The following is a 21742-nucleotide window of genomic DNA, read 5'->3' on the forward strand; positions in this document are numbered from 1 at the left end:
TTCTCCAGAACTGGTCAGAACCTGCTGAAACCCACCTCTGAAGTATGTTAGAGTGAGCCAAGCTGAAAGCAATAGGCATTATGTGGAGGGAGAGAATTCCTCTGGATTTGTCCATCATCATGAGTCTGTTGACAACACTCCTGCTGTGAACAAAATAGTTATTTGAATATGCTTCCCCAATAGAAATGATAAAACTCTGGGAATAATTAAAACCTGCCCCAAATGACCACAGAAGCTGTACAGTAGTTATGTCTGAAATTTCATCTTTTCTTCACCTTGTTTCCCGCCCCACCCCTTTGTGCTGGGACTTCAGCTCCCAAAATTCCTAGCTAGTGTGGCCAGTCTTGAATTGTTGCCATTAATTTCTTCTGCTGCTGCCTCCTGCCAGGTTTTTACAGGAAATTAAGTCCTCTACTTATGACCACAATTGGGACAGGATTTTACCTTGTAAGTTGTTGCGGTCATAAGTCAAAACCTGTTTTACAACAATGTTACACTGGTCATTAAGCAAATCCAGATTTCCGCATGGAATGGATATCGACAAAAAAGAAAGGTTGCAAAATTAAACTTTCCTGAAGTTTAAAAAAAACATAGCTGAATTTTCTTATATTATTTATTTAACAAATACATAGGGCCACCCAACTCATATACAGTGACTTCAGGCAGTTTACAGCCTTAAAAATCCACAAGATAAAATCCATAAAACCCACCACCTCTCAACCACAAACTCTTGCAGTACAAAGTGCTCTGATTCCAGATGTTGGCCCAGTTCTAAATCATTAAGGTTGGTTGTGTATTGCATGTGCCACAACTTTCCATTGCAAATGTTGCACACATGCTTTGACATCACACATAAACCCACATGGCATATGCGTTGGTCCCCAGGATGGCTGTGTTTATAGAAACCTGGATGGCAGTGGTGGGATTCAGCCAGTTCGCACCACTTCAGGAAAACTGGTTGTTAGCTTTCAGAGCAGTTTGGCAAACTCGTTGTTGGAAGAAATCATTAGGGCAAAGAACCGGTTGTTAAATTATTTGAATCCCACCACTGCCTGGATGGTCAACTTTCCCTCACAAATGTCAAGTTATTGTAATTATTGTAGCTGAAGCAAACCCCAAAGTAAACATCAGACATGTGACCAAAATAGTCTGAAGCCACATCTGCCCCATTCCTTGCTCCAGATCCATCAAAATATGGGGAAATCCCTTTCTCTCTCTTTTGCCTCTTTTTTCTTCCTCACCATCTCACACCTGAGGAATTTTGCCTGAAGCTCCACAGCTGACAGCTCTCAGGTCCCAGCCCACCAGGGCTGGTGCATTCGAAGTGAGCAGCCAAAGGTCACAAATCATAAACTCAAGTAGTGCTACGGATGTTTTCATAATATTTTACAAGGCAGAGAACAGTGTTACTGTAATTCAACAAGATGTCTTTAGAGAGTGGAAAGAAAGCAGACCATGAAAGATCCGAAGTTTGCAGGTGCAGAAGAGAAATCTTCATGGTAAGAGAAAACTGGAAGAAAACTGAGGTAAGGAGGCTGGGCAAGAAAGAATAATGGCTATCCAAATCTGTTTCCAGCTATGTCATGTCTTTTTCTTAGTTTTGCTTCTGTTCCTTCATCTTGACATATCCTTGCCATTTCTCAAGACCAAACTAGACCGAAGCAGTTTTCCACAGCCAGATTGTGTGTGTGTGTGTGTGTGTGTGTGTGTGTGTGTGTGTGTAAACTGTGTTGTTCAACTTAGTCCCTGCAATGGTTGCCACCTGTGGGGCAGCATGCCAAGACATAAGTGACATTAAAGGCACCTCACAGCAGAGTGGAAGATTGGTTTAGCATCCTCCAACCTGTCACCCTTTAGTCATATGATCTTTAATCCCAGAATCCCCAAATCAGCAAAGCTGTTGCTAAGAATTCTGGGAGCTGAAGCCCACATGTCTGAAGCGCATCTAAGCTAGATAAGGTGTCACGTGCAAGAAATCAGGAACCAGGGTTGTTCAACTGAGTACAAGTTTATTCCATGCTATCTGTAAGTAAGAACCTGAACTACTAACCATCAAGGCAAATTGGTGGTAGATAAGAGTCAATGAAATTCAAGGAGGGCTGGACTTATATCTCTTGTGGGCACGAAGGCACTCCAGACTGATGACACACTTGATTTCTCCTTCCGGCTCAGCCTGGTCATCTCCTACCCAAGTCTTAACTGGACAAGAAAAATCCTAGTCTAGCTGCCACTTGTACATGTGGATTGGGACTGCAATATGCCAGGACCACACATATACTGGCAACAATTTGCTAGAGCAACACCTCAGGACTATGTGGGCAATAAGAACAAGTAACAACAGTCCAATTGTCATGATGGTTTATAAGCCCCAGTCAATGCTGATAATGTCACAGAAATAAGGTGGAATTTCGACCAGTCTGGAACTATGTTGTTTAATGTGTTGTTGTTGTTAGTTGCGAAGTCGTGTGTGGCCCATTGTGACCTCATGGACAACTTTCCTCCAGGGCTTCCTGTCCCCTATCATCCCCAGGAGACCATTTAAGCTCAGGCCGACTGCTTCAGTGACTCCATCCAGCCACCTCATTCACTGCCGTCCCATTCTTCTTTTGCCCTCAATCGTTCCAAGCATTAGGCTCTTCTCCACTGAGTCCTTCCTTCTCATCAGGTGGCCAAAGTATTTGAGTTTCATCTTCAGGATCTGGCCTTTAAAGAGCAATCAGGGTTGATCTCCTGACAGGTTCGATCTCCTTGATTCCAAAGCACTTTCAGGAATCTTCTCCAGCACCAGAGTTCAAAGGCCTCAGTTCTTTGATGCTCAGCCTTCCTTATGTTCCAACTTTCACAACCATACATTGCAACTGGGAAAACCATAGCTTTGACAATACACATTTTTGTTGGCAGGGTGATGTCTCTGCTTTTTAGTATGCTGCTAACTTTCCCATGCTCCCCAGGAGCAAGCATCTTTTAATTTCTTGGCTGTAGTCCCCATGTATGGTTATCTTGAAGCCCAGGAAAATAAAACCTGTCATTACCTCCATTTTCCCCCCATCTATTTGTCAGGAATTGAGAGGGCAGTAACAATTTAAAAGTCAAAGTTTCAGCTATCCAAAACATGTAAATTCTGAATTCAAATAGAAAGGGAACAATTTTTCTAGGATTCTGCTTGCTACCAGAATAATCAAAATGTTACTCTTACATCTTCTCAGGGTCTTCTCAGCCCTTCAAGATGTCCAGACAAGAAAACACAACTACGATCATACTAATACTACCTTCATATTGTAAGGTTACAGTAACAGAAACTTGCAAGTCTGAAAGCATTTTATTTGTCAAAGAACTAGGGAGAGTCCCTTCTGAGTTGCTTTCTCAACCCCATTGCTTCTGTGGACTGAGATATCTCTTGTCTGACCATTCTATGTGTTGTGACAAACGTCCAAGTAGTGATTACTAAACACAATTCACTCCTCAACAAACTTATTTTATTAAAACAGCTGAGAATTAATTCATTCTCAGCTTAGTCCAAAACAAAATTTTTAATAACCAGTCTGTGGGCCTTATCACCAATCTTTGTTGTGTTTTCTTGGCAAAAACCCCATAAAGTTCAAGAGACGCTGAAAAGAAACACGGACATCAATGTTGATTTCTTACAAAGAACCCAAGGGCTCATTGCTGGTCTTTTAAGCCTTATGGAAGGAGCCAATCATCTCCTGGCCTTATTCCCGAGTCGTCCTTTTTGCTTCAGCTGCTCTTGCCTTCTGGCAGCTCTTCGCATGCATGCACTAGGAACAGGCTCCTCCTGTTCCACTGCCTCTCTGCTGTCCGCCTCTGGAGGCTCCAGAGTCCATGTATCGCTCCCAGATGGCCCTGGCCCCATCTCTGCCTCCGATGCAGAGCCCTCGTCCGGGACTTCCCCAGGGTCCAGGACTGGCCCATTGTCCTCCCCAGCCTCCTCACCGTCTGACTCTATTGGCAGGTCCACAGGCTGCTGGTGGACCACAACTCTATGAGCCCTGATAGCTCAGTAGTTGAAGTGCAATATTGTAGGCAAACTCTGCCCACTGCCTGGAGTTTGATCCTGATGGGGGCTCAGCCTTCTATCCTTCTGAGGTCGGTAAAATGAGGACCCCGGTTGTTGAGGGTAATATGCTGACTCTGTAACCCACTTAGAGAGGGCTGTAAAGCACCGTGAGGCCGTATATAAGCGCTATTGCTATTGTTAGGCTGCAGTTTCTCTTCCTCCTGTCTCCCAAAATATTTCTCATATCACACTGTATGTCCTCACTTCCCTAGATGTCTGAGCATAGTTGGGATAAATCTGGGTTTCAGTTGTGCTTATGGTCTACTGGCTAAAATATGCCAGTATAACCCTTAACCCTATTGTGCCATTATCAGGGAATATAGGCATGTCTTTAAAGCTAGCAATGCCACCTTTCTTTAGTGAGCATTATGTGAAAAGCTAGGTTAACCAAGCCACAATGGATGATGAAGGTCAACATTCATGAGCCCAGCTGTAGATGACCATGAATCTGTATGTGTGTGTGTGTGTTTTGGTTATCCCTTTTTCAACCTTGGAGAATGTGTGTGTGATTGATGATGCTCAAGCTAATAAACAGCAAAGTTAAATACATTTAATTCAAAACAGAAACATTCCAAGTGTAGCTTCTTGCTCTCCTTGATGAATTTCTGCTATAAGTCAAACCTTCTTAGCTTCTCTATACAATAAGACAATTTGACAATTTTCCTTGGCCGGGGAAGAAAAAAAATGGCTGTATGAGTCCAATCCTTTTTCCTCAAAGAGAAAAGAAAAATTGAAGCGTTTGAGAAAGTTTGGCAGGAGATGGAGGGAAGAGAAATGCCCCCCCCTACTTCTGCTACCCTGACAATTTCCCAATATAGCCCAGCTCTTTTTGAATTCTGATATCCCATGCAGCTAAATTTATTATGTCTCTGATTGGACTAGTCAGTAGTACCGATAGATAAATTTAGACCCTGATGGTAATAATTCAGGGGAGAAAGCTGCTCTTATAGCTAGGCCCATTTATTACTTCTCTTATTTCAAATGGTGATAAAATAGGGTAGATTCACTGAGGACCCTTCTATTCATCTCGCTAAAAGTGTTCCTGGATATGTGCCTCTCCGTCCAGCTTTCAGTGCAAGCCAAATTACATTGGACTATTAAGGGACATTTCTGAATAGTGGTCTATTGCTTCAATACAGCCCTCTGTTTCAACATAATGGCTTCCATGCAATCCCAAATTTTGCTCCCATCCATTCATCATTCAGTGAACCTGGCTGAGACAGTATCTGCAGCAGAAGCTCCCTAATTACCGGTCTACAGCCTGCCTCTCTCTCTCTCTCTCTCTCTCTCTCTCTCTCTCTCTCTCTCTCTTTAAACTAATGCAGGGTTGTTGGGGGTGGGGGGGGAAGGATCTCAAGCAGGGAGGTCTCCCTTGGCCAGCACAGATCCTTTTCGTTAGAAATTATACTTAAAGCAAAGTAATGCAATCTCTCTGCATTGCTGCAGTGGTTCTCGGTTGCTCCCCTCCTCGATTTCCCCCGATACCAGGAACTTGCAGCTGAATCCCAGCAAACCCAACCAGCTTAACAGTGAGGGATGTTGGGAGTTGTAGTTCAAAGGCATTTATTATAATTTACCTGCAACCGTGGGATGACAACTCGTAGGAAAGCGCTGCACTTTTCCAGGGACTGAGCTGTGTTCTTTATTCCTTAAAGATCTGTTGTAATCATAAGAGGATAACAGCAATGGATGAGCTCCAGCCAAATTTTAGGCCTGCTGCTATTCAGGCAATTCATCCAGGTATGCTGAAAGTAACAAGATTAGCTGTATTGTATGCAGTATTGATTGACAGCTTCAAATGACAGGGTCTAGAAGCATCAGCCTTTTTCAGTGGAAAGGCATCAGCTACCCAGCCTGGGAATGGCCTGCTTTCTTACTATCTTACTATCCGTGCGCCACCTGGTGGCCACTAAGAACCAGTAACAACTATTTATTGACCAAGTCACATCAAATTGATTAATACTTGACAATTAATAAACATGCACAGTAAATTCATAAAGTTTCCATGTAGGATAAAGTAGCAATAAATCCCAGGCACCTATAGTGTAGATTAACAATGCATAAATACCTAGAGTATAAAATATCACCAGTTGTAAAAGAGTTTGTTAAATTCTAATTATGTTCCCTACTTTCTCTTTTCATCACATGTATATATTATGCTGTTGTTGGAAGGTACGACTGAATATGGTGTAAAATATATGTCCCGTTTCCAAGAAACTGGAGCCATTCTAAGTGACAATCTTTTGTATTTATTTTCTGCAATTAATGTTAAAGCTCACAGTATCTTCTTGATAGGCCATAACTTAATGGGAGAGCACGTGGTTTGCATGCAAAAGGTCTGAGATTCAGTCCTCACCACAGAACTGGGGGAACAGCTGCAAATCCTGACTATCCACGGTGAGTTTAGGTTTGGTTATGCCGCAAAAGGGTTGCCGAGGTTGAAACCCTTGCTACTTTCCAGCAGCAATCCCCAAACCCTTTTCTCGTTTTCTTAAATAATAGTAACCCCACATTATCAAAAGAGATGGGAAACTGAGGCTAATGCAAGGAGAATCAGAAAGCAGGGAGGGGTGGGAGATAAGAGACTTATAACAGTTGCGGTTTATAGTCTGCTGCTTTTAAAAGTTTTACACAGGGCAGAGTTATAACAAATCTACAACACATAGAACACAGCCTTTTGTGTCTGGGGGGGCAAAATAGAATATTTTGGTGAGCAGATTGGGAACGGCTTTGTAGCAGCCTGGGAGTCTGCAGAGGGAAGCAACTCCACAGGGTTGTTGCAGTGAGGAAAACAAGAGGAGGAAGGAGCATTAGATCTATTCGCCGCCCTGAGTTACTTCTAAAGGTGTAATAAAGGTGAGATAAAAATCTGATAAATTAATATGACAACACGTGTGAGATGATGTCACCACAAACACTAAAGATTACATAGCAGTGTCAGATGGTTTGATGCACGGTTACAAGCGGAGCATCTACATAATGACATCTTCAGACATATTTCTTCATTTTGACATGATTACAATTTGATACAGACCCTCTTGTAAAGTGGGACATTTGGTCAATTTAACATGACAGGTAAGAGTCTTAAATCTGGTCATAGGCATAATAAGGCTGTCAAACAGCTTCTTGACACCATCTAGCAGTCACTGCTATTTTTTACAGCTTACACATTGTAGCCCTAAACCAAACTTGCTGTCAAACTCACAGCCTGGATGCGTCATGCGCTGGCCATACCCACGCCCGGTTTAGTAAGGGGGGGGAGTCATGATACGTCACGTGATGTCGCCATGACGACACACATTTGACACCCCTGCCCTAAACGGATGGCACACCATCAATCAATCAGAAACTCAGTGATTTCTGCACCTGCAGTTCAGCAGGCCGTCTGAGGGTGAAGCAACAATCATAAAAATGCCCTCAGTGAATCTCTTCCTCTTGATGATGCCTCAGTCAGCTTTCTTGTTGGTACCTCCTGGTGACATGAGAAAAAGGACCAGAAGAGAAGGTTTCCTCTGTTCTATTGCTTGTTAGTCATCCATTAACTTGTTAACTTCCATTAACCTGGAGATCATTTTGCATACAAGAAAGAGCACAAAAGGGGAAAGAGAAGTCCTAGGAAGTACAGACAGTGTCTTTGTTGCAAAGATGTCTTTCCAAAACTTTACTCAGGGTTTGGACTTGCAGTACGTGCCTGTAGCTTTTAAGAAACTGAGTTATGGGCTCCCAGTAAGTATGATCATTTATTACATGTCCCATTTTTTTACCCTTGGATATTTATCAAGCGTGCCCATAAAGACTGTGGAGCTCAACTGACTTTATTCTTTGGAAAATTCTCTAAGGGGGATAAAACTAAACATCTAGCAGATGTGGTAGAAAGCAGAGCAGAGCCTGGCTGCTAGATGACAGCAGAGAGCTACAGAAAGCTTTACTCAAAGTCTTTGCTGCCATCTAGTGGCTAGCTGACTCTTTGTGGCCCAATTACAGAGCCTTCCTAAACTCATTTTCTTTTAGGAGTCTCTCCACCACTTATGCCGATTCCCAAGCATTCTCAAAAATAAAAAAGTGGCTTTTTCAAATTTAATGTTTCCCTGCAGATATTCACAATGGTAAACAGAGATGACCATTGGTGAGGCTGCTAAACCCAGAATCCTGACTCAGCAGTTGAAGGCCAGCTAATTAATTAGGGCAGGGGTCTGCAAACTTGGCTCTTTTAAGACTTGTGGACTTCAACACCCAGAGTTCCTCAGCCAGCAAAGCCAAGTTCCTCAGTAAGCAAAGCCAAGTTTGCAGACCCCTGAATTAGGGGAACTCTGGAAATTGGATCCTTTGCCCTGGTGTTGAATGTGAACAAGTGTCATGCCTCCAGTATTGCTCTCTCTTAAGGCAGTTCCCCTAAAGTTCTTTCAGACTGCTTTTTAATCTACAGGTTTTATTTTTGAATGCCTATTGTTGCCTCTGTAAAATGGTTATGTTTTGCTTATTTGGGGATTTCCATTACTTTCTTTAAACGTTGATGGTTTCAAAGGCAAGGATCATGACCAGACTGTGTCCTTTACCATATCTACTAGTTTAGACTAGTAGCACGTGTAAAGAAGTGAAGATCAAGATGCAAAGTGACAATAACTGAGAGAGAAAGAAATAAAATGACATGCTCTTCAACAGACACAGCCATTGTGTAGTATTCTGTATTTACAGAAATGGAAATAATATTGGGGGGCAGGGATGTTTAGGACAATTGTGGGCCTGTTTGCCAGGGGCTAAAAACATGAAGCAAACAATCTAGCTCAGAAATTTTGGAAGAGCTGCAAGGCTCCTTATATAAGCATGCCAAGATTTGGCCACCTTTAGCGCTCCATTTTAGTTTATTTCTGAACCCTAACCGAAATCAAGGCTAGGAAACGACAGAATGGCAGATTTTTGCCTAGATATGCCTGGACCTTAAGAGTTTCCTGATATCAGGCTATGGCAACTGGGTTCTGGGGAAAACAACCATTTCAATTGGGGTTTATTTTTAGGGTTGCACATGCTTAAAAAATGATTCAGAAGAAGGGCTTCAGAAGGCGTGAGCATAATTCTTGTTTAAAAACCCTATAACTTATTTTTCAGGTTTGCATGGAGACATGAGGACAGCTGCTTAAAAGAGGTGCTGTACTTATGCTTCCATGAATAGCACCCCTGGTATTTTAAGCATATAAAGGTAAAGGTTCCTCTCGCACATATGTGCTAGTCATTCCTGACTCTAGGGAGCAGTTCTTATCTCCGATTCAAAGCTGAAGAGCCAGGGCTGTCCCAAGACATCTCCATGGTCATGTGGCCAGCATGACTAAACGCCAAAGGCGCATGGAATGCTGTTACCTTCCCACCAAAGGTGGTCCCTATTTTTCTACTTGCATTTTTACGTGCTTTCGAACAGCTAGGTTGGCAGAACCTGGGACAAGTAACGTGTTATGCGGCACTACTAATTTAGGGTAGCCTTTATGTGTTTTTGAGTACTTTAATTTATTTCTACTCTAATTTTACTTTGCAACTATTGTATCTTGAGTTTTGTTTTATTATTGTTCTAGCTGTGTTGTGTTGTAAACTATCAAGATCTTGCTGACTGATATAATTAACTGTTTTAGTCTTGATTCCTATCTCAAACTGTCAGCAAATCTATAAATATATTAGGTAATGTATAACTACTATTTAATGCAAATATAATAGCTAGTGCCCATAAGCTTTACAGTTATTGAATTGTTATGTGTAGAATCTTGCAATAATTTATTTTAGATGACTGTGTGTCTGTTTCTGCTAATTATTGTCAACTAGAGATTTTGCTTTTACTAAATCTTTGGAAGCTTTAGTGAAAAAAATCTCAGAGACTTTTTTAAGCTTAGCATTATTTGCAGGCATTCACATGTATGAGACAGAATGGGGGGAAAAACACAAGAGGAAACCAATGGTTAAGGCCAAAGTACTAAATGCAGATTGAGATGCATGAGGCATTCCCATCCCGTGCAAACCACTTTACAGAGAGGATTTGCTTAGTTGTACTATATTTGCATGAGAATGATAGAGCACCTTTTGCATGTCAGTAGGACCCTTGATGAGTGTGACACAACCACCTGTACCTGTGTGTTATGTTGCATTACAGAGAAATGCTGTGGCCACCAGATGGCACTACAGGAAAAGCTCAGGACATAGTATGCAAAGGCCCTCTGAGCTACAGATGTCACCTACTCTTCAAGCAGAAGTGAATTTTGGGAGGAACCCCAGATTTTGCAACTGCTGTGCCTTGATTTTTGTTGTTTTTGTTATTATAATTGCTTGTTATTGTTGTACTGGGTCTACTTGGAGGAGTGTAACTCCATCTAGAACTAGAGATGGAAAATCTATAGATCCAAGGGCCCTTAAAATCCACAGCCTTGCTATAGATAAGTTCCAGTCTATTTCTCAAATCTATGGAGATTCTCAATCAGCTAAGTCATGGTTGTCCCAAAGGTGTGTGGGAAAAACCCCCTCCCCCCCCCCGAAGAATGAAATATTTTGGGAAATATTAAAAAGGCAGAATATTATATTTCCCCAAAGGGAGAAATGGAGAAACATGCTCAGTTTTTCTTAATACCTCCCTGCCCAGCAAATATTTTGTGCCCATTAAGAAAGATTGGGCCAGCCTATCTACAAAACAAAAGACCTTCAGCTTCAGGGTGATGGGATTAAGAAGAACAGGACTTGACCCTTCATGACATAATAGGATTAACCCACTATCGTTTAGCAGAAGACACAGAGCTCACTACATTGCACAATCTCTAAGTGCATTTCAGATATTGCACAACCCCCCCTAGCAGCATCTCTGAAACTTATAAAAATCCATGTACTCATCAAACCAATTGGTCAGATGACCCAGGACTGCTGTTGGTTCTGTTCATCATTAAACCAGGGATCTGCAAACTTGGCTCTTTTAAGACTTGTGGACTTCAACTCCCAGCAAAACTGGCTGAGGAACTCTGTGAGTTGAAGTCCACAAGTCTTAAAAGAGCCACGTTTGCAGACCCCTGCATTAAACCATCTTTCCAATCAGCCTCCATGTTGTTTCCAGCATCTTTTTCCCAGCTTGGAACTGAACCAGATGGATTTTCGTTCCAACCTTTCCCCCCCCCAAAAGGCAACTTTCTTGCCTTTAAAACAACAACAACAACATTTCATGTCTTACCTGAACTGAAGAACCTTTTTGGATGAGAAGTGAAACGTTTTCAAAGGGGGAAAAAAAGTCCAGTTGCCTTTTGGGGGAAAAAAAACACCTTTAGGATACGTCTATTTCTCCCCATCCAAAACCATATAGCCTCCATACACAGTCAGACCTCTGACTTAAACGCAGGGGGAGCCTTTGTAAACTAGTAAACCGGGCCCAGTCATTTTGCTCTGAGGAAGACACTAAGTGAGCCAAGTTATTTGGCTATTTGAGGAAAAATAAATCCTGCAGTGCACCCCTATTCCGGCAGTAAATACATAATGATAACCAAATAATTAATCATTTCTATTTTTTTCCCTAGAATCATAAAGTCAAACATTTGTTTAGTGTAAAACCCACTAGAATATTCCTGAGGTGCTGGGCTTCTGTCTCTTGAACCCAACCTCATTCTTCTTGGAGATAATCACGATCCACTCTTTTGAAGTTCAGTATGTCAATTTGATTCTTCTCACTTCTTCCTCCCCCGGATATTACCCGTTCAAGGAAAACATGATCACTTTTCCCTCGGGTATCAATTACCTTCATTTCCTCAACTACCCATGTTTTCCCCAAAATAAGGCCCCATCTTATTTTCCTTTGGGCTTCAAAATAAACACCAGGTCTTATTTTCAGGGGATGTCTTACCCGCTTACCTTAGGACCACTGGAAGCAGGCCTCCCATGCCCCAACACCTTTTATACTACTGGCAGACTTCTTCTACAGCCACTTGTGGCCAGATGCCATGTGGCACATCATGCCAGTGCCACCGCTTGTGGAAGGATGCTGCGTGGCTCGTCATGCTGGTGCCACTTGCGGCAGGAAGCCACACAGCACATCATGGGGGTGCCGCCACCCACGGCAGGAAACCCTGTGGTGTATTGTGCCATCGCACATGCGCTATGCGGCCTCCTGCCTCGAGCGGCAGCACCAGCATGGTGCGCCATGTGGCATCTGGCCGTGAGGGGCTGCAAGCGGCCGCAGAAGTCAGGCAGCAGGGTGACAAGCGTCAGGGCGTGGAAGGCCTGGCTGCAGCGGTCCTAACGTAAGCGGGTATGAGGTGCGTGTGGCAGCTCTACCCCGCCACCCCTACCCTAGCTTGATTTTTACACATGTACCTCACCCCACCTCGTACAACCAGACGGTGGGACAGAATGGGGGGGGGGCTTAACTAGGGCTTATTTTTTGGGTAGAACTTCTATTAAGCACACATGTAAAACTCAAGCTATGGCTTATTTTTGGGATAGGTCAAGCAAACACGGTATTTTGTCCTTGTTGGGGTAGAATGTTCTGACCCTGAAAAGGAATAGTACAATGGGGAAGTACCGTATTTTTCTGAGTATAAAACACACCCTTTCCCCCCAAAAAATAGGGTGAAAATCTGGGTGCATCTTATACTCCAAATGTAGTCCCACCCAGCCTCTCAAACGGAGATTTCAGAGGCTGAAAGAAGCTTCAGAAAAAAAGCCTCTGAAAGGCTTTTATGTAAAATAATATGGCAAGCAACAAAAGAAGAATCAGTAAAGGTTCTAACCAAACTATGCTAACAAATCTGAAGAATGACACAATAACCAACAGATCAGAAGAGGTTAATCTATATACCAATGCCAAAGAAAGGAGACTGAACCAAGTACAGATAGACCTTCAGAATAAAAACCTCCAAAAAGAGCTTCAGAAAAAAAGCCTTTTCCCCCCCTGAAGTTCTGTTTCAGAGGCTTTCAGAGGCAGAAAAAGAAGTTTTTTCTGAAACGGAGTTTCAGAAGTTTCAGAGGCAGAAAAAAAAGCAGAAAAAAGCAAGGCCGAGAGCTCACAACCAAGGAACCTGTTGCTAAAATTCACCTCTGGGAACAGCTGATTGGGGATATTCCGGGAGGCGATCCACCCACCAATCAGCTTTTTTCTTATTTTCCTTCCCAAAAACTAAGGTGCGTCTTATACTCTGAAAAATACGGTAAGTAGGTATGTATGCTGCATGCCCAGATTCTTTGCTGAAATTCCTTCCTTTTGCTGTGCTTGCAAAAAAGCCACAGACTAATGATAAAGGGCCATGCTCTTTGTTTCAGCTTGCATAGTTTTTTATTAGCCTCCCAGAGATTATTTCTGCCATGAATAGGGAGTATTCCGCCTTCCAATGAAGGTCATGTCCTCTCTAGGGAAATTTGAGATGTGTATATATGTAATATCCCAGACATTTTATACATATATATGCTCAAATGCAATCATCCACCAACCATCTAGTCTTCAAAAAACAAACTTCCACACTGCCATTATGAGAATCCTTTTTTTTTTTTAAATTAAATTATCATGTTGGGAAGAGATTGTTTCTAGAAAAGCACATTTCATCTAATGAAACTTAATGACACGCACGCACGCTAGCACACTTCCAGGCTCTAAGCATTCCCCCACAAATCACAAAATTTTTATGAGATTATAAGAAAGATCATTGGCTTTTTTTCTTCAATCTTATAAAAAGCCACAGAAATTTTTGTAAGATTTGGCATTTTTAAAAAAATACGGAGGCCAGGGCAGCTGTCATCTGAGTATCATGTTCCTTATCCTATGTCATTTGGAAATCCAGCAGTCACTGTATTCCAAGTAGATCAATATAAGGATTTTGGAAAAGAATAATCTTTGAAAATCTGTAATTCCACTGGTACCATATGCAATAATTTGGCTGCTGTCATTCTAGGCAGCAAAAACATCCCACAATAATTTGGTTCCAACTGCATTTCAGGTGTAGTTGAAAGAGTTGGTTTTGATTTATCTAGTGAGGAGTTATAAGAAGGGGTACCTAAGCCAGAGGCCTTATTTCTTCGAACTACTTTAAAATAGGTTAAATAGGGACAAAGCCTTCGCAGCAATGGGCCCCTATTTTGCAGAACTCCCTATCATTCCAACATATCATCAGCCTGGAATTCTGTTGGAAATTTCTTTGCGATGAAAGTTATGTCCAGAGTTCATCTTTGTCCTCCTTTACCTTTTTTTCATTGGTATTTTACATATAAGGAAGCAGGTTTTTTTTTCCCTCTTCCCTCACTCTATGAGGGAAATCCATGCAATGTTTCTTCCCCGAAGAGAATTCATAACATCCTATCCCACTTCAGTAATAGAGCCAGACTACACAGAGAAGGAATCGTGACCAGTGTGGAAATTTAGTATGTACCAACTGCACTGATGATGTAATCATGTTTAGGTAATATCTGCAAGCAAACCACCAAGCTGAGAGAGCAATAAAGAGCAATAAAGACCCCACAATCTAGCACACAGGTGTCAAACTCATGGAGTCACATGACGCTTCCCAAGCTTTTCCCCCTTCACGGCGCTGGGCCCGCCAGTTTGACATCCCTGTGTAGCACATACTATGTTAAGTACAGGGATACCAAAACAGCTACTTTGATTTGAGAGTGCGCTCTCTCTCTGCTCTTTATAAGTTTCTTTTTTTTTTTTTTGCCTTCAGTATAAAAAAAATTGCAATCTGTTCCCATTTCTGGATGCTGCACTCACAGGAACTACTGCAGAGGAAGGACAAAGAGCACTTGAACCTAAAAAGTGTGAGAAAGGGAAGCCAAGCTCAAAATTTCCCTGAATCTCAGCCAGAGATACACAGACTGGTGTTTCAAGATCTATTTCATCTGAAGGTTACATATTGATCTTGTTACTACTCAACAATCAGGAAAGGATGACTCTAAAATGGGAGTAGGGCAGTCCACTCAGAAAACTGCTTCCACAGAACTGCAGTCATCAGCTATTATCCCCCAAATGCTATTAGCTAATAGCTATCAATGCTGTGCTATTGACCTACAAGTCTATCAGTTATTCCCAGCCAACATGACTGAAAGTGGCTTTAGATGGATGTTAGAGGCCAGAATATCTGGCTAAGAAAAGCAATCACAAAGGAAGGGAAAGGACAAGGAGAATTTTAAAAAAAAAAGAACAATGGGATTAATTAAACTAAGTTTCAGTTCCAGAAAAGCTAAAGATCACTGCACCTATACGATGTCAATTGCACAACCCCACATTGGGTAAAGCAAACAGCTACCCTGTTTCCCCCCAGAATAAGATATCCCCTGATAATAAGCCCAATTGGGCTTTTGAGCACATGGCAATAAGATCAAGTGCTTATTTCAGGGTTCAAAAAAATATAAGACAGGGTCTTATTTTGGGGAAAACACGGTAAATTTTCATAAACGCTACTGCTATGCTTTATCAGTTGATCAAATTCTCTAGGTCAAGACCAGGAGTGCTATTCAGCAGGTTCTGGAGAACCAGTAGCGGAAATTTTGAGTAGAAATTTTTGAGCAAATATCACCTCTGGCTGGCCCCAGAGTGGGGTGGGAATAGAGATTTTGCAATATCCTTCCCCTGGAGTGGGGTGGGAATGGAGATTTTGCAATATCCTTCCCCTGGAGTGGGGTGGGAATGGGGATTTTACAGTATCCTTCCCCTGCCATGCCCATCAAGCCACATCCACAAAGCCAGTAGTAAAAAAAATTGAATTCCACCACTGGTCAAGACTACCTTCCATATCTAAACAGCAACAAAGTGTATGAAATATAACCATATCCAGACAATACTGAGGGATTTAAAAAGGGGGAAAGAGTGAATAAAAGACAATAGACCTTGTACTGAAAAGAAACCATTTATTAGAACCAATACAAGAAATATGAAAGAGCGGAGATGATGAATATGGGGTTGTTTGTAACATGTCAAGTTGTACAACAAAGAGCTCATTTAAAAATTATTTTCACACTTTAAAAATCAGCATAACCTACTTTAGAATCAAAAGGCTTGGCTAAAATGTTACCCCAAGGAAGTCTAACACAAATGCACAGACACATCTGTTAGCCAAAAGTTCGACATTCTGTTGTGGAGGGCAGCATATTGCTGGGCTGGGAAGGGAAGAGTTGACACACCATCTTTCTCTTTTTCATCAGGAGTTTAAATACTGATCATAGGGAACCTGGATATATTTCATTTCTGTAACCAGCACCAGGGGCATTAAACCTCCAAGGCCTTTTCACATATTCTGTGCACATGACTGGGCTTGTGTTTTCACCTGGATCCAAATAAGATGTTCATGAATTTTCCAGACTGCTTGTTGCAAGCAAAAGCTGCAACTTAACATACTTTTGCAAATGATTCAAAGCCTTGCATGAAGAATTGTGGCATCGACCCAGAGTGAACAATTCATGCAGTCTTATCTGTCACAGTTGGATTCAAACAGTCAAAAAGCTCAATCAAAAGCAGAGCAATTCCTTAAGCCAATTTGCTTTCATTTTTCAGAAGGAGAGAAATTTGAATATTTGCTTTTGAAGCAGTGGAGTGAGGTATTATCTCAGATGTCTCGTCCACTAGAAAACTTGCAGAGTAATAGTTCCCAGTGGAAAGAAAGTAAAGAAAAGAAGAGAGAGAGAGAGAGAGAGAGAGAGAGGAAAGAAAGAAAGAAAGAAAGAAAGAAAGAAAGAAAGAAAGAAAGAAAGAAAGAAAGAAAGAAAGAAAGAGAAAAAGAGATAAATAAACAGAAAGAAAAAGGACTATGAGCCAAAACTGAACCAATTTTGTCATAGAGCTAAATACCAAATTGAATTGCATAAAACTATAGTCCTGGCAAAAATGATAGGTAGTAGGTCACGTGAAACAAAGAAAAGGCAGCAGTAGTACAGAGGTTCTGAAATAATTCAAATTGTGCTGGCTGGGTGATTTCTCTCCTCTTCCTTTTCCTGCTGGTGGGAGGAGACAAAAATCATTAGAGCCCATACAGCCGAGAAGATTTAAATGCCACCTGGGTAAAAATTAAATAGTTAATCAAAAATTAATGAGTTTAATTAACACAAAATTAATTGTCTTTGTATTTTAATCCACGCATAGGTGACTGAGGATAACAATTCATGTTTGATAGCCTCTTAAGAAAGTGTTGCATCAGAAAACTGCACCTACGTAATTGAGGTCTTATCATAAATTTAAATTCTGATAAATTCAGAGAGTGGTCATCAGTTTAAAATGTGCAATTTAAACAGATACACAGAAAGCCAAGATTCAAATCTCCCAATGTATCATACACATATGCCCCATCCCCACAACTTCCAAATACAAGAAGGCGCAAAAAAGCTGACACCAAAAAGCATTTTTTTTGTGTGTGTGCCATTGAAACATTTAGACCAGGAGCCAAAAAGTGAGGAGGTGGGATCAGTTTAGAAGCCACCTAAATGCAGCATGAATGGCTTAGAAATCCTGGAAATTTAGAATCAGCTGGCTAGTTCTACGACTACACTAAGAAAGACAAACTTAACATGATCTTCCGGTAAAGGGTGAAACTTTTTTTTCCTTAAAAAAAAATCTGGGCATTCTTTGCTGATGGTTTAAAAAGAACTCTTGCCTTTAAAAAAGAGCTTTTGAATAGGGTTACACCATATTACACAGAGGTCATATTGTGGAACTTACTAAAAGCTGTTGCTGTACTTACATTTCTGCCAGTAGAAAAAACTAGTGTTTTAGCATTTCAGCTGCAGTAGCTAAAGCAATTCTTCAAATGTCAAGTTACCCTATTTTTGACAAAAAACTCTAAGATATTCATCAAATTTGCCAAACGATGAAAGGGTCCTGTGTGTGCTACTTTATATTAATGGTGCGTCCAAAGTAAAATTTTAAATTGTGTAGTTGTGGGAGTGGAGGAAGGCCAAGATTGTATACTTTATTCTAAAGATTCTCCTCACATGGCAACAAATCAGGTACATGCATGCATTCAACAGGCTTACAAGAGTAGGCATTTAAAACACACATGCACAAGTCCATCTCAAAATCCTAGCAAATACTTGGAAAGAAAAAATACCAATTTTTTTTTTACTAATGGTATTGCTGCTACCAACTTCCTAAAATGCCTTTTTTTCTTTTTAGCCTGACACACAAGTGCTTGTAATCACAGAAGTCTTCCTTATTAACTCTATGTAAGAATTTCTGTTAGCAGCTGCTGGTGAAGAAGGTAGTTTTTAGGCTGGTTCATACAAGAGAAGGAAAGAAAAGTGCACTTCAAGGCTGTCTTAAGCTTCCTCTCCGATACATTTGAGAATAAAAATAAGGGTGAAATCAGCGAGGTAGCAGGACTTTAAAATACCTAAAGGTTATCAGACTTGATTCCTCAACACTGTGAAATCTCTCTTATTTAGCCTGCAATTCAACTTGATTCTGGTTCGCCCAATGAACTTAGTTGGTAAGAGGCAATGCCAGCCAAAATACCTGAAAAAGATATGGGCTGGAAAGCCAATATCCTAGTTAGCAACAGCAGAGACGTTCTCCATCTTAGACTTGACTCTACAGGATTACAGCACAGAAAGGAATGGCAGACTATCAATCATCCACAGCACTTGCTCCAGATTCAATACTCCTTCTACACCACTTTGCCCACTTTCACAAAATACAGACACCGCAGAGATAAATACTGAGGCATGGGTGAAATCTCCAGGAGTGATTTAGAGCATCATCATGCCAATGTAATAACGAGGACAAATTATAGCACCTCGATGATGGCTGGAATTAGTTACATGTTGCTGTAAATCAGGAGGGAGCACTGGCCAGTGCTTGAGGGGAAGAAAATAAACCATTATTAAAGGTATATAGCCTTTAAAGGGGAGGCAAGGCTCTGAGGCAAATACAGATAGTCTTCAATTTAATGGAGTCTGCTCATTACAGTTAAGTCATGATGGTTATAAAGCAGGCCACCCACGTGACTGACCCAATTTTATGATTTTTTTAACGCAATGGTCTTTAAGGAACCAATTGATTGCTATGGGCCAAAAATCTGAAGTAAAGGCAATCGTATAACTGTAAGCATAAATACAGGCTAGTTGCCAAGTGTCTGAAATGTGGTCACATGACAGCAAGGGGAAGATGGCTGTTGTTTGATACCAGGCTCTAAGTACTGTGGGTCAGTCTTGCTTTCAGCATTGACTCTTCAGATGTCCGGCATTTTTTTTCCTGGCCTAGTAAACCACCTACCACCAGATAGCTTGAGGACACCATTTTCCTCCCTCACAAGCTAAAGGACTCAGCTTCCCACCTGAGCTAATAGGCCTAAAAAATGGGACCATCAAGGGTAAATACTGTATGTAGCCAAGTGTTTTTTAATTCTCACAGAAGAGGCATATAGAAGGGAGCTTAAATTATTGCCAACACATTTCTTGAGGGATGGGGTGGCTCTAAAAATGCCACCTTTATCCTTTTATCTTCTCATATATTTTTCTAGCCCTCGCTCTAACACGGAGGTGGTGGTTTATCCCTCTCAACTCCTTCCAGATACTCGTCTATTTCCTCATTCTTCCATCCCCACCCAGTTTGCTTTACTATTGTTCTTTTTTCCATACTCCATTGCCATTGTTTTGGTGGTTAGTTGGAAGAAAACTGCCTCTTGTGAATGCATGTATCCTTTTGTTTGCAGAATGATGGTCTTGTATTACACAGAAAGCATTTTAATTTTACAAATGGGTACCTTGTTTTATAGGCAATTATTTTTGGTCATTAATTATTCAATTTATTTGTCATGGCCTTGTCCTTGTTATGGGGTGGGTCCGAGTCAATGAATGTGTCACATAAGCACATGTATGTGCAATAGGGAAAACCTCCAGAATTGCTTTCTGCTAGAATTAGCAATTTTTAGGTAGGGAGGTAGTAAGCTACAGCGACTTGGATATTGTATTTATTTTTCTTTGTTCTGTTCTTGAAGGAGCTAGGAATCAGAATAGTCTTCCTTTCAGGAAGATGTGGAACACCCAGGGGTGTTTATGTGTTGCTTCATTTCAGACAGATGGCTATTAGTAAATTGTCTTTTATCCTTGATAGTAGTCATACAATACATAATAATTTGTCCTCTCCAGCTGTCATACAGAAATTAGAGAATTCCAAGGGAGTGGGGCAGGATGACTAGTATTCTGTGAAGCATAATGGATAAAAGGGATATTCTTCTCATTTGAGAGTCACATGCAAAAATCAGAACCTGAGACTCTTCTTGACTAAAAAAAAACCCCTCAAGTAATTATTTATTCAGTGTGTAAGTGGTGCAAATCACATGCAAAGAGTTAAATCCACATAGCTTCCCAAATCCTGTTTTGCAACTGCTGCCCTCTTCCAGCTCATGTGGTTGAGGAATGAATGAAAACATCCCCACATGAAGAGCTAATAGTCAAAAATTAATTCAGTGGGATTCAAGAGCAATAGCTGGCCATTAGCCAAATGCAGGCAGCTATGCTTCTGTCTATATGTGACAGCTTTCAAGTGGAATCAGAAATGCAAAGTTAATGTCCAATCTATAGTCTGAACTTTCACATATCTCGTTTAACATTGTTAAAAATGACTACACCAAATAAGGATTCCAGAAAAGAAACATATTTCTATTAATTTAGCAGCAGGGCATTTCTTTCAACAAAATCCCTTTCAAAGTAAATTCTTAAAAGTGTCACCCATCCCCATTCAGGAAGCATACAGTAAAAATCTATTCAGTTCCAACAGAATATGCTGAGCAAAGCCACAGAGGCTGCATATTTTATAAAAGCAAACCTGCCTCAAAACCATTGAAAGATGAACTGGTTGAAAAATAGATTCTTAAACTACATACATGGAATATCATGATCCAAACAAATTAGAATACGTTTCATAAATGTTTTATCTCAATGTGGTTGACAGAAGTACACCTATCAATTGAATCAAAGGAAATCCACCAAAACAAAAATGCCACCAATTTCCTGGCACTGGGCATATAGGGCTTAATCAATCATATGAATCATTGGTTGTCTCACAGATGTAATGCATGTCATGCTACATCACACCATGCCCAGTTGCAATTCCTGACAGATTAGCAGGATACAGAATATGTAAATGGAAGGATGGCAACCTACTTCATCTGCTTGCTAAACAAAAGGAAAGAAATTCAACAATGCAGAAATGAAGTAAGTAGTGGTGGGATTTTCTGATCAAGCATTGATAAGAACATCTTTCCTAAATATATATATATATATATAAAATTATATATATAATTTTTATATATATATAAAGAGTACTGCTAAGGTAGCAGAGACCAAAAAACATGAATTCAGATTCTGAATTGTTAAGGACCAGTGTCCATTTTAAAGTGGTCTGTACCATTTTAGTAACGATCCAAGCTCCTATCAAATCTTACTAGTATGAAGAATCTGTGTATTGTGAGGTATGCAGAAATTCAGATACTGTAATAGGATACTGGCACTTTTCAAAGCTGATGCAGCCAAGTGAGTCTGCAGCGGCAGAACATGAAAATGAAATCCCAACCATGCTACACAATGCAGGCATTACACATGAAATAAAAATATGCATGGGCATTGTCACGAGAAAGATCTCTGCCAAGGGCCTTTGCTTTGTTACCCAGTCTTGAAGCTGAAGAACAAGATGGAAAGCCACTGCTGAAATAGCCATTTGTTAATGATAAGCTGAGCTTG

At 40.9% G+C, this 21742-nt stretch overlaps 1 protein-coding gene across 1 annotated transcript in view; it reads left to right on the plus strand.

Annotated features, from left to right (window-relative positions):
• The window catches only part of LOC131190600 (uncharacterized protein K02A2.6-like), a 35384-nt gene extending 23053 nt beyond the window's left edge, over positions 1-12331 (plus strand). Inside the window, exon 2 of the mRNA XM_058167940.1 lies at positions 12009-12331. Coding sequence (XP_058023923.1) covers positions 12009-12331 — 323 coding nt within the window. The remainder of the gene's footprint in view (positions 1-12008) is intronic.
• Positions 12332-21742: the final 9411 nt, after the last annotated feature.

This window comes from Ahaetulla prasina, chromosome 2 (genome assembly GCF_028640845.1).
Source record: "Ahaetulla prasina isolate Xishuangbanna chromosome 2, ASM2864084v1, whole genome shotgun sequence".
Taxonomy (NCBI): Eukaryota; Metazoa; Chordata; class Lepidosauria; order Squamata; family Colubridae; genus Ahaetulla; species Ahaetulla prasina.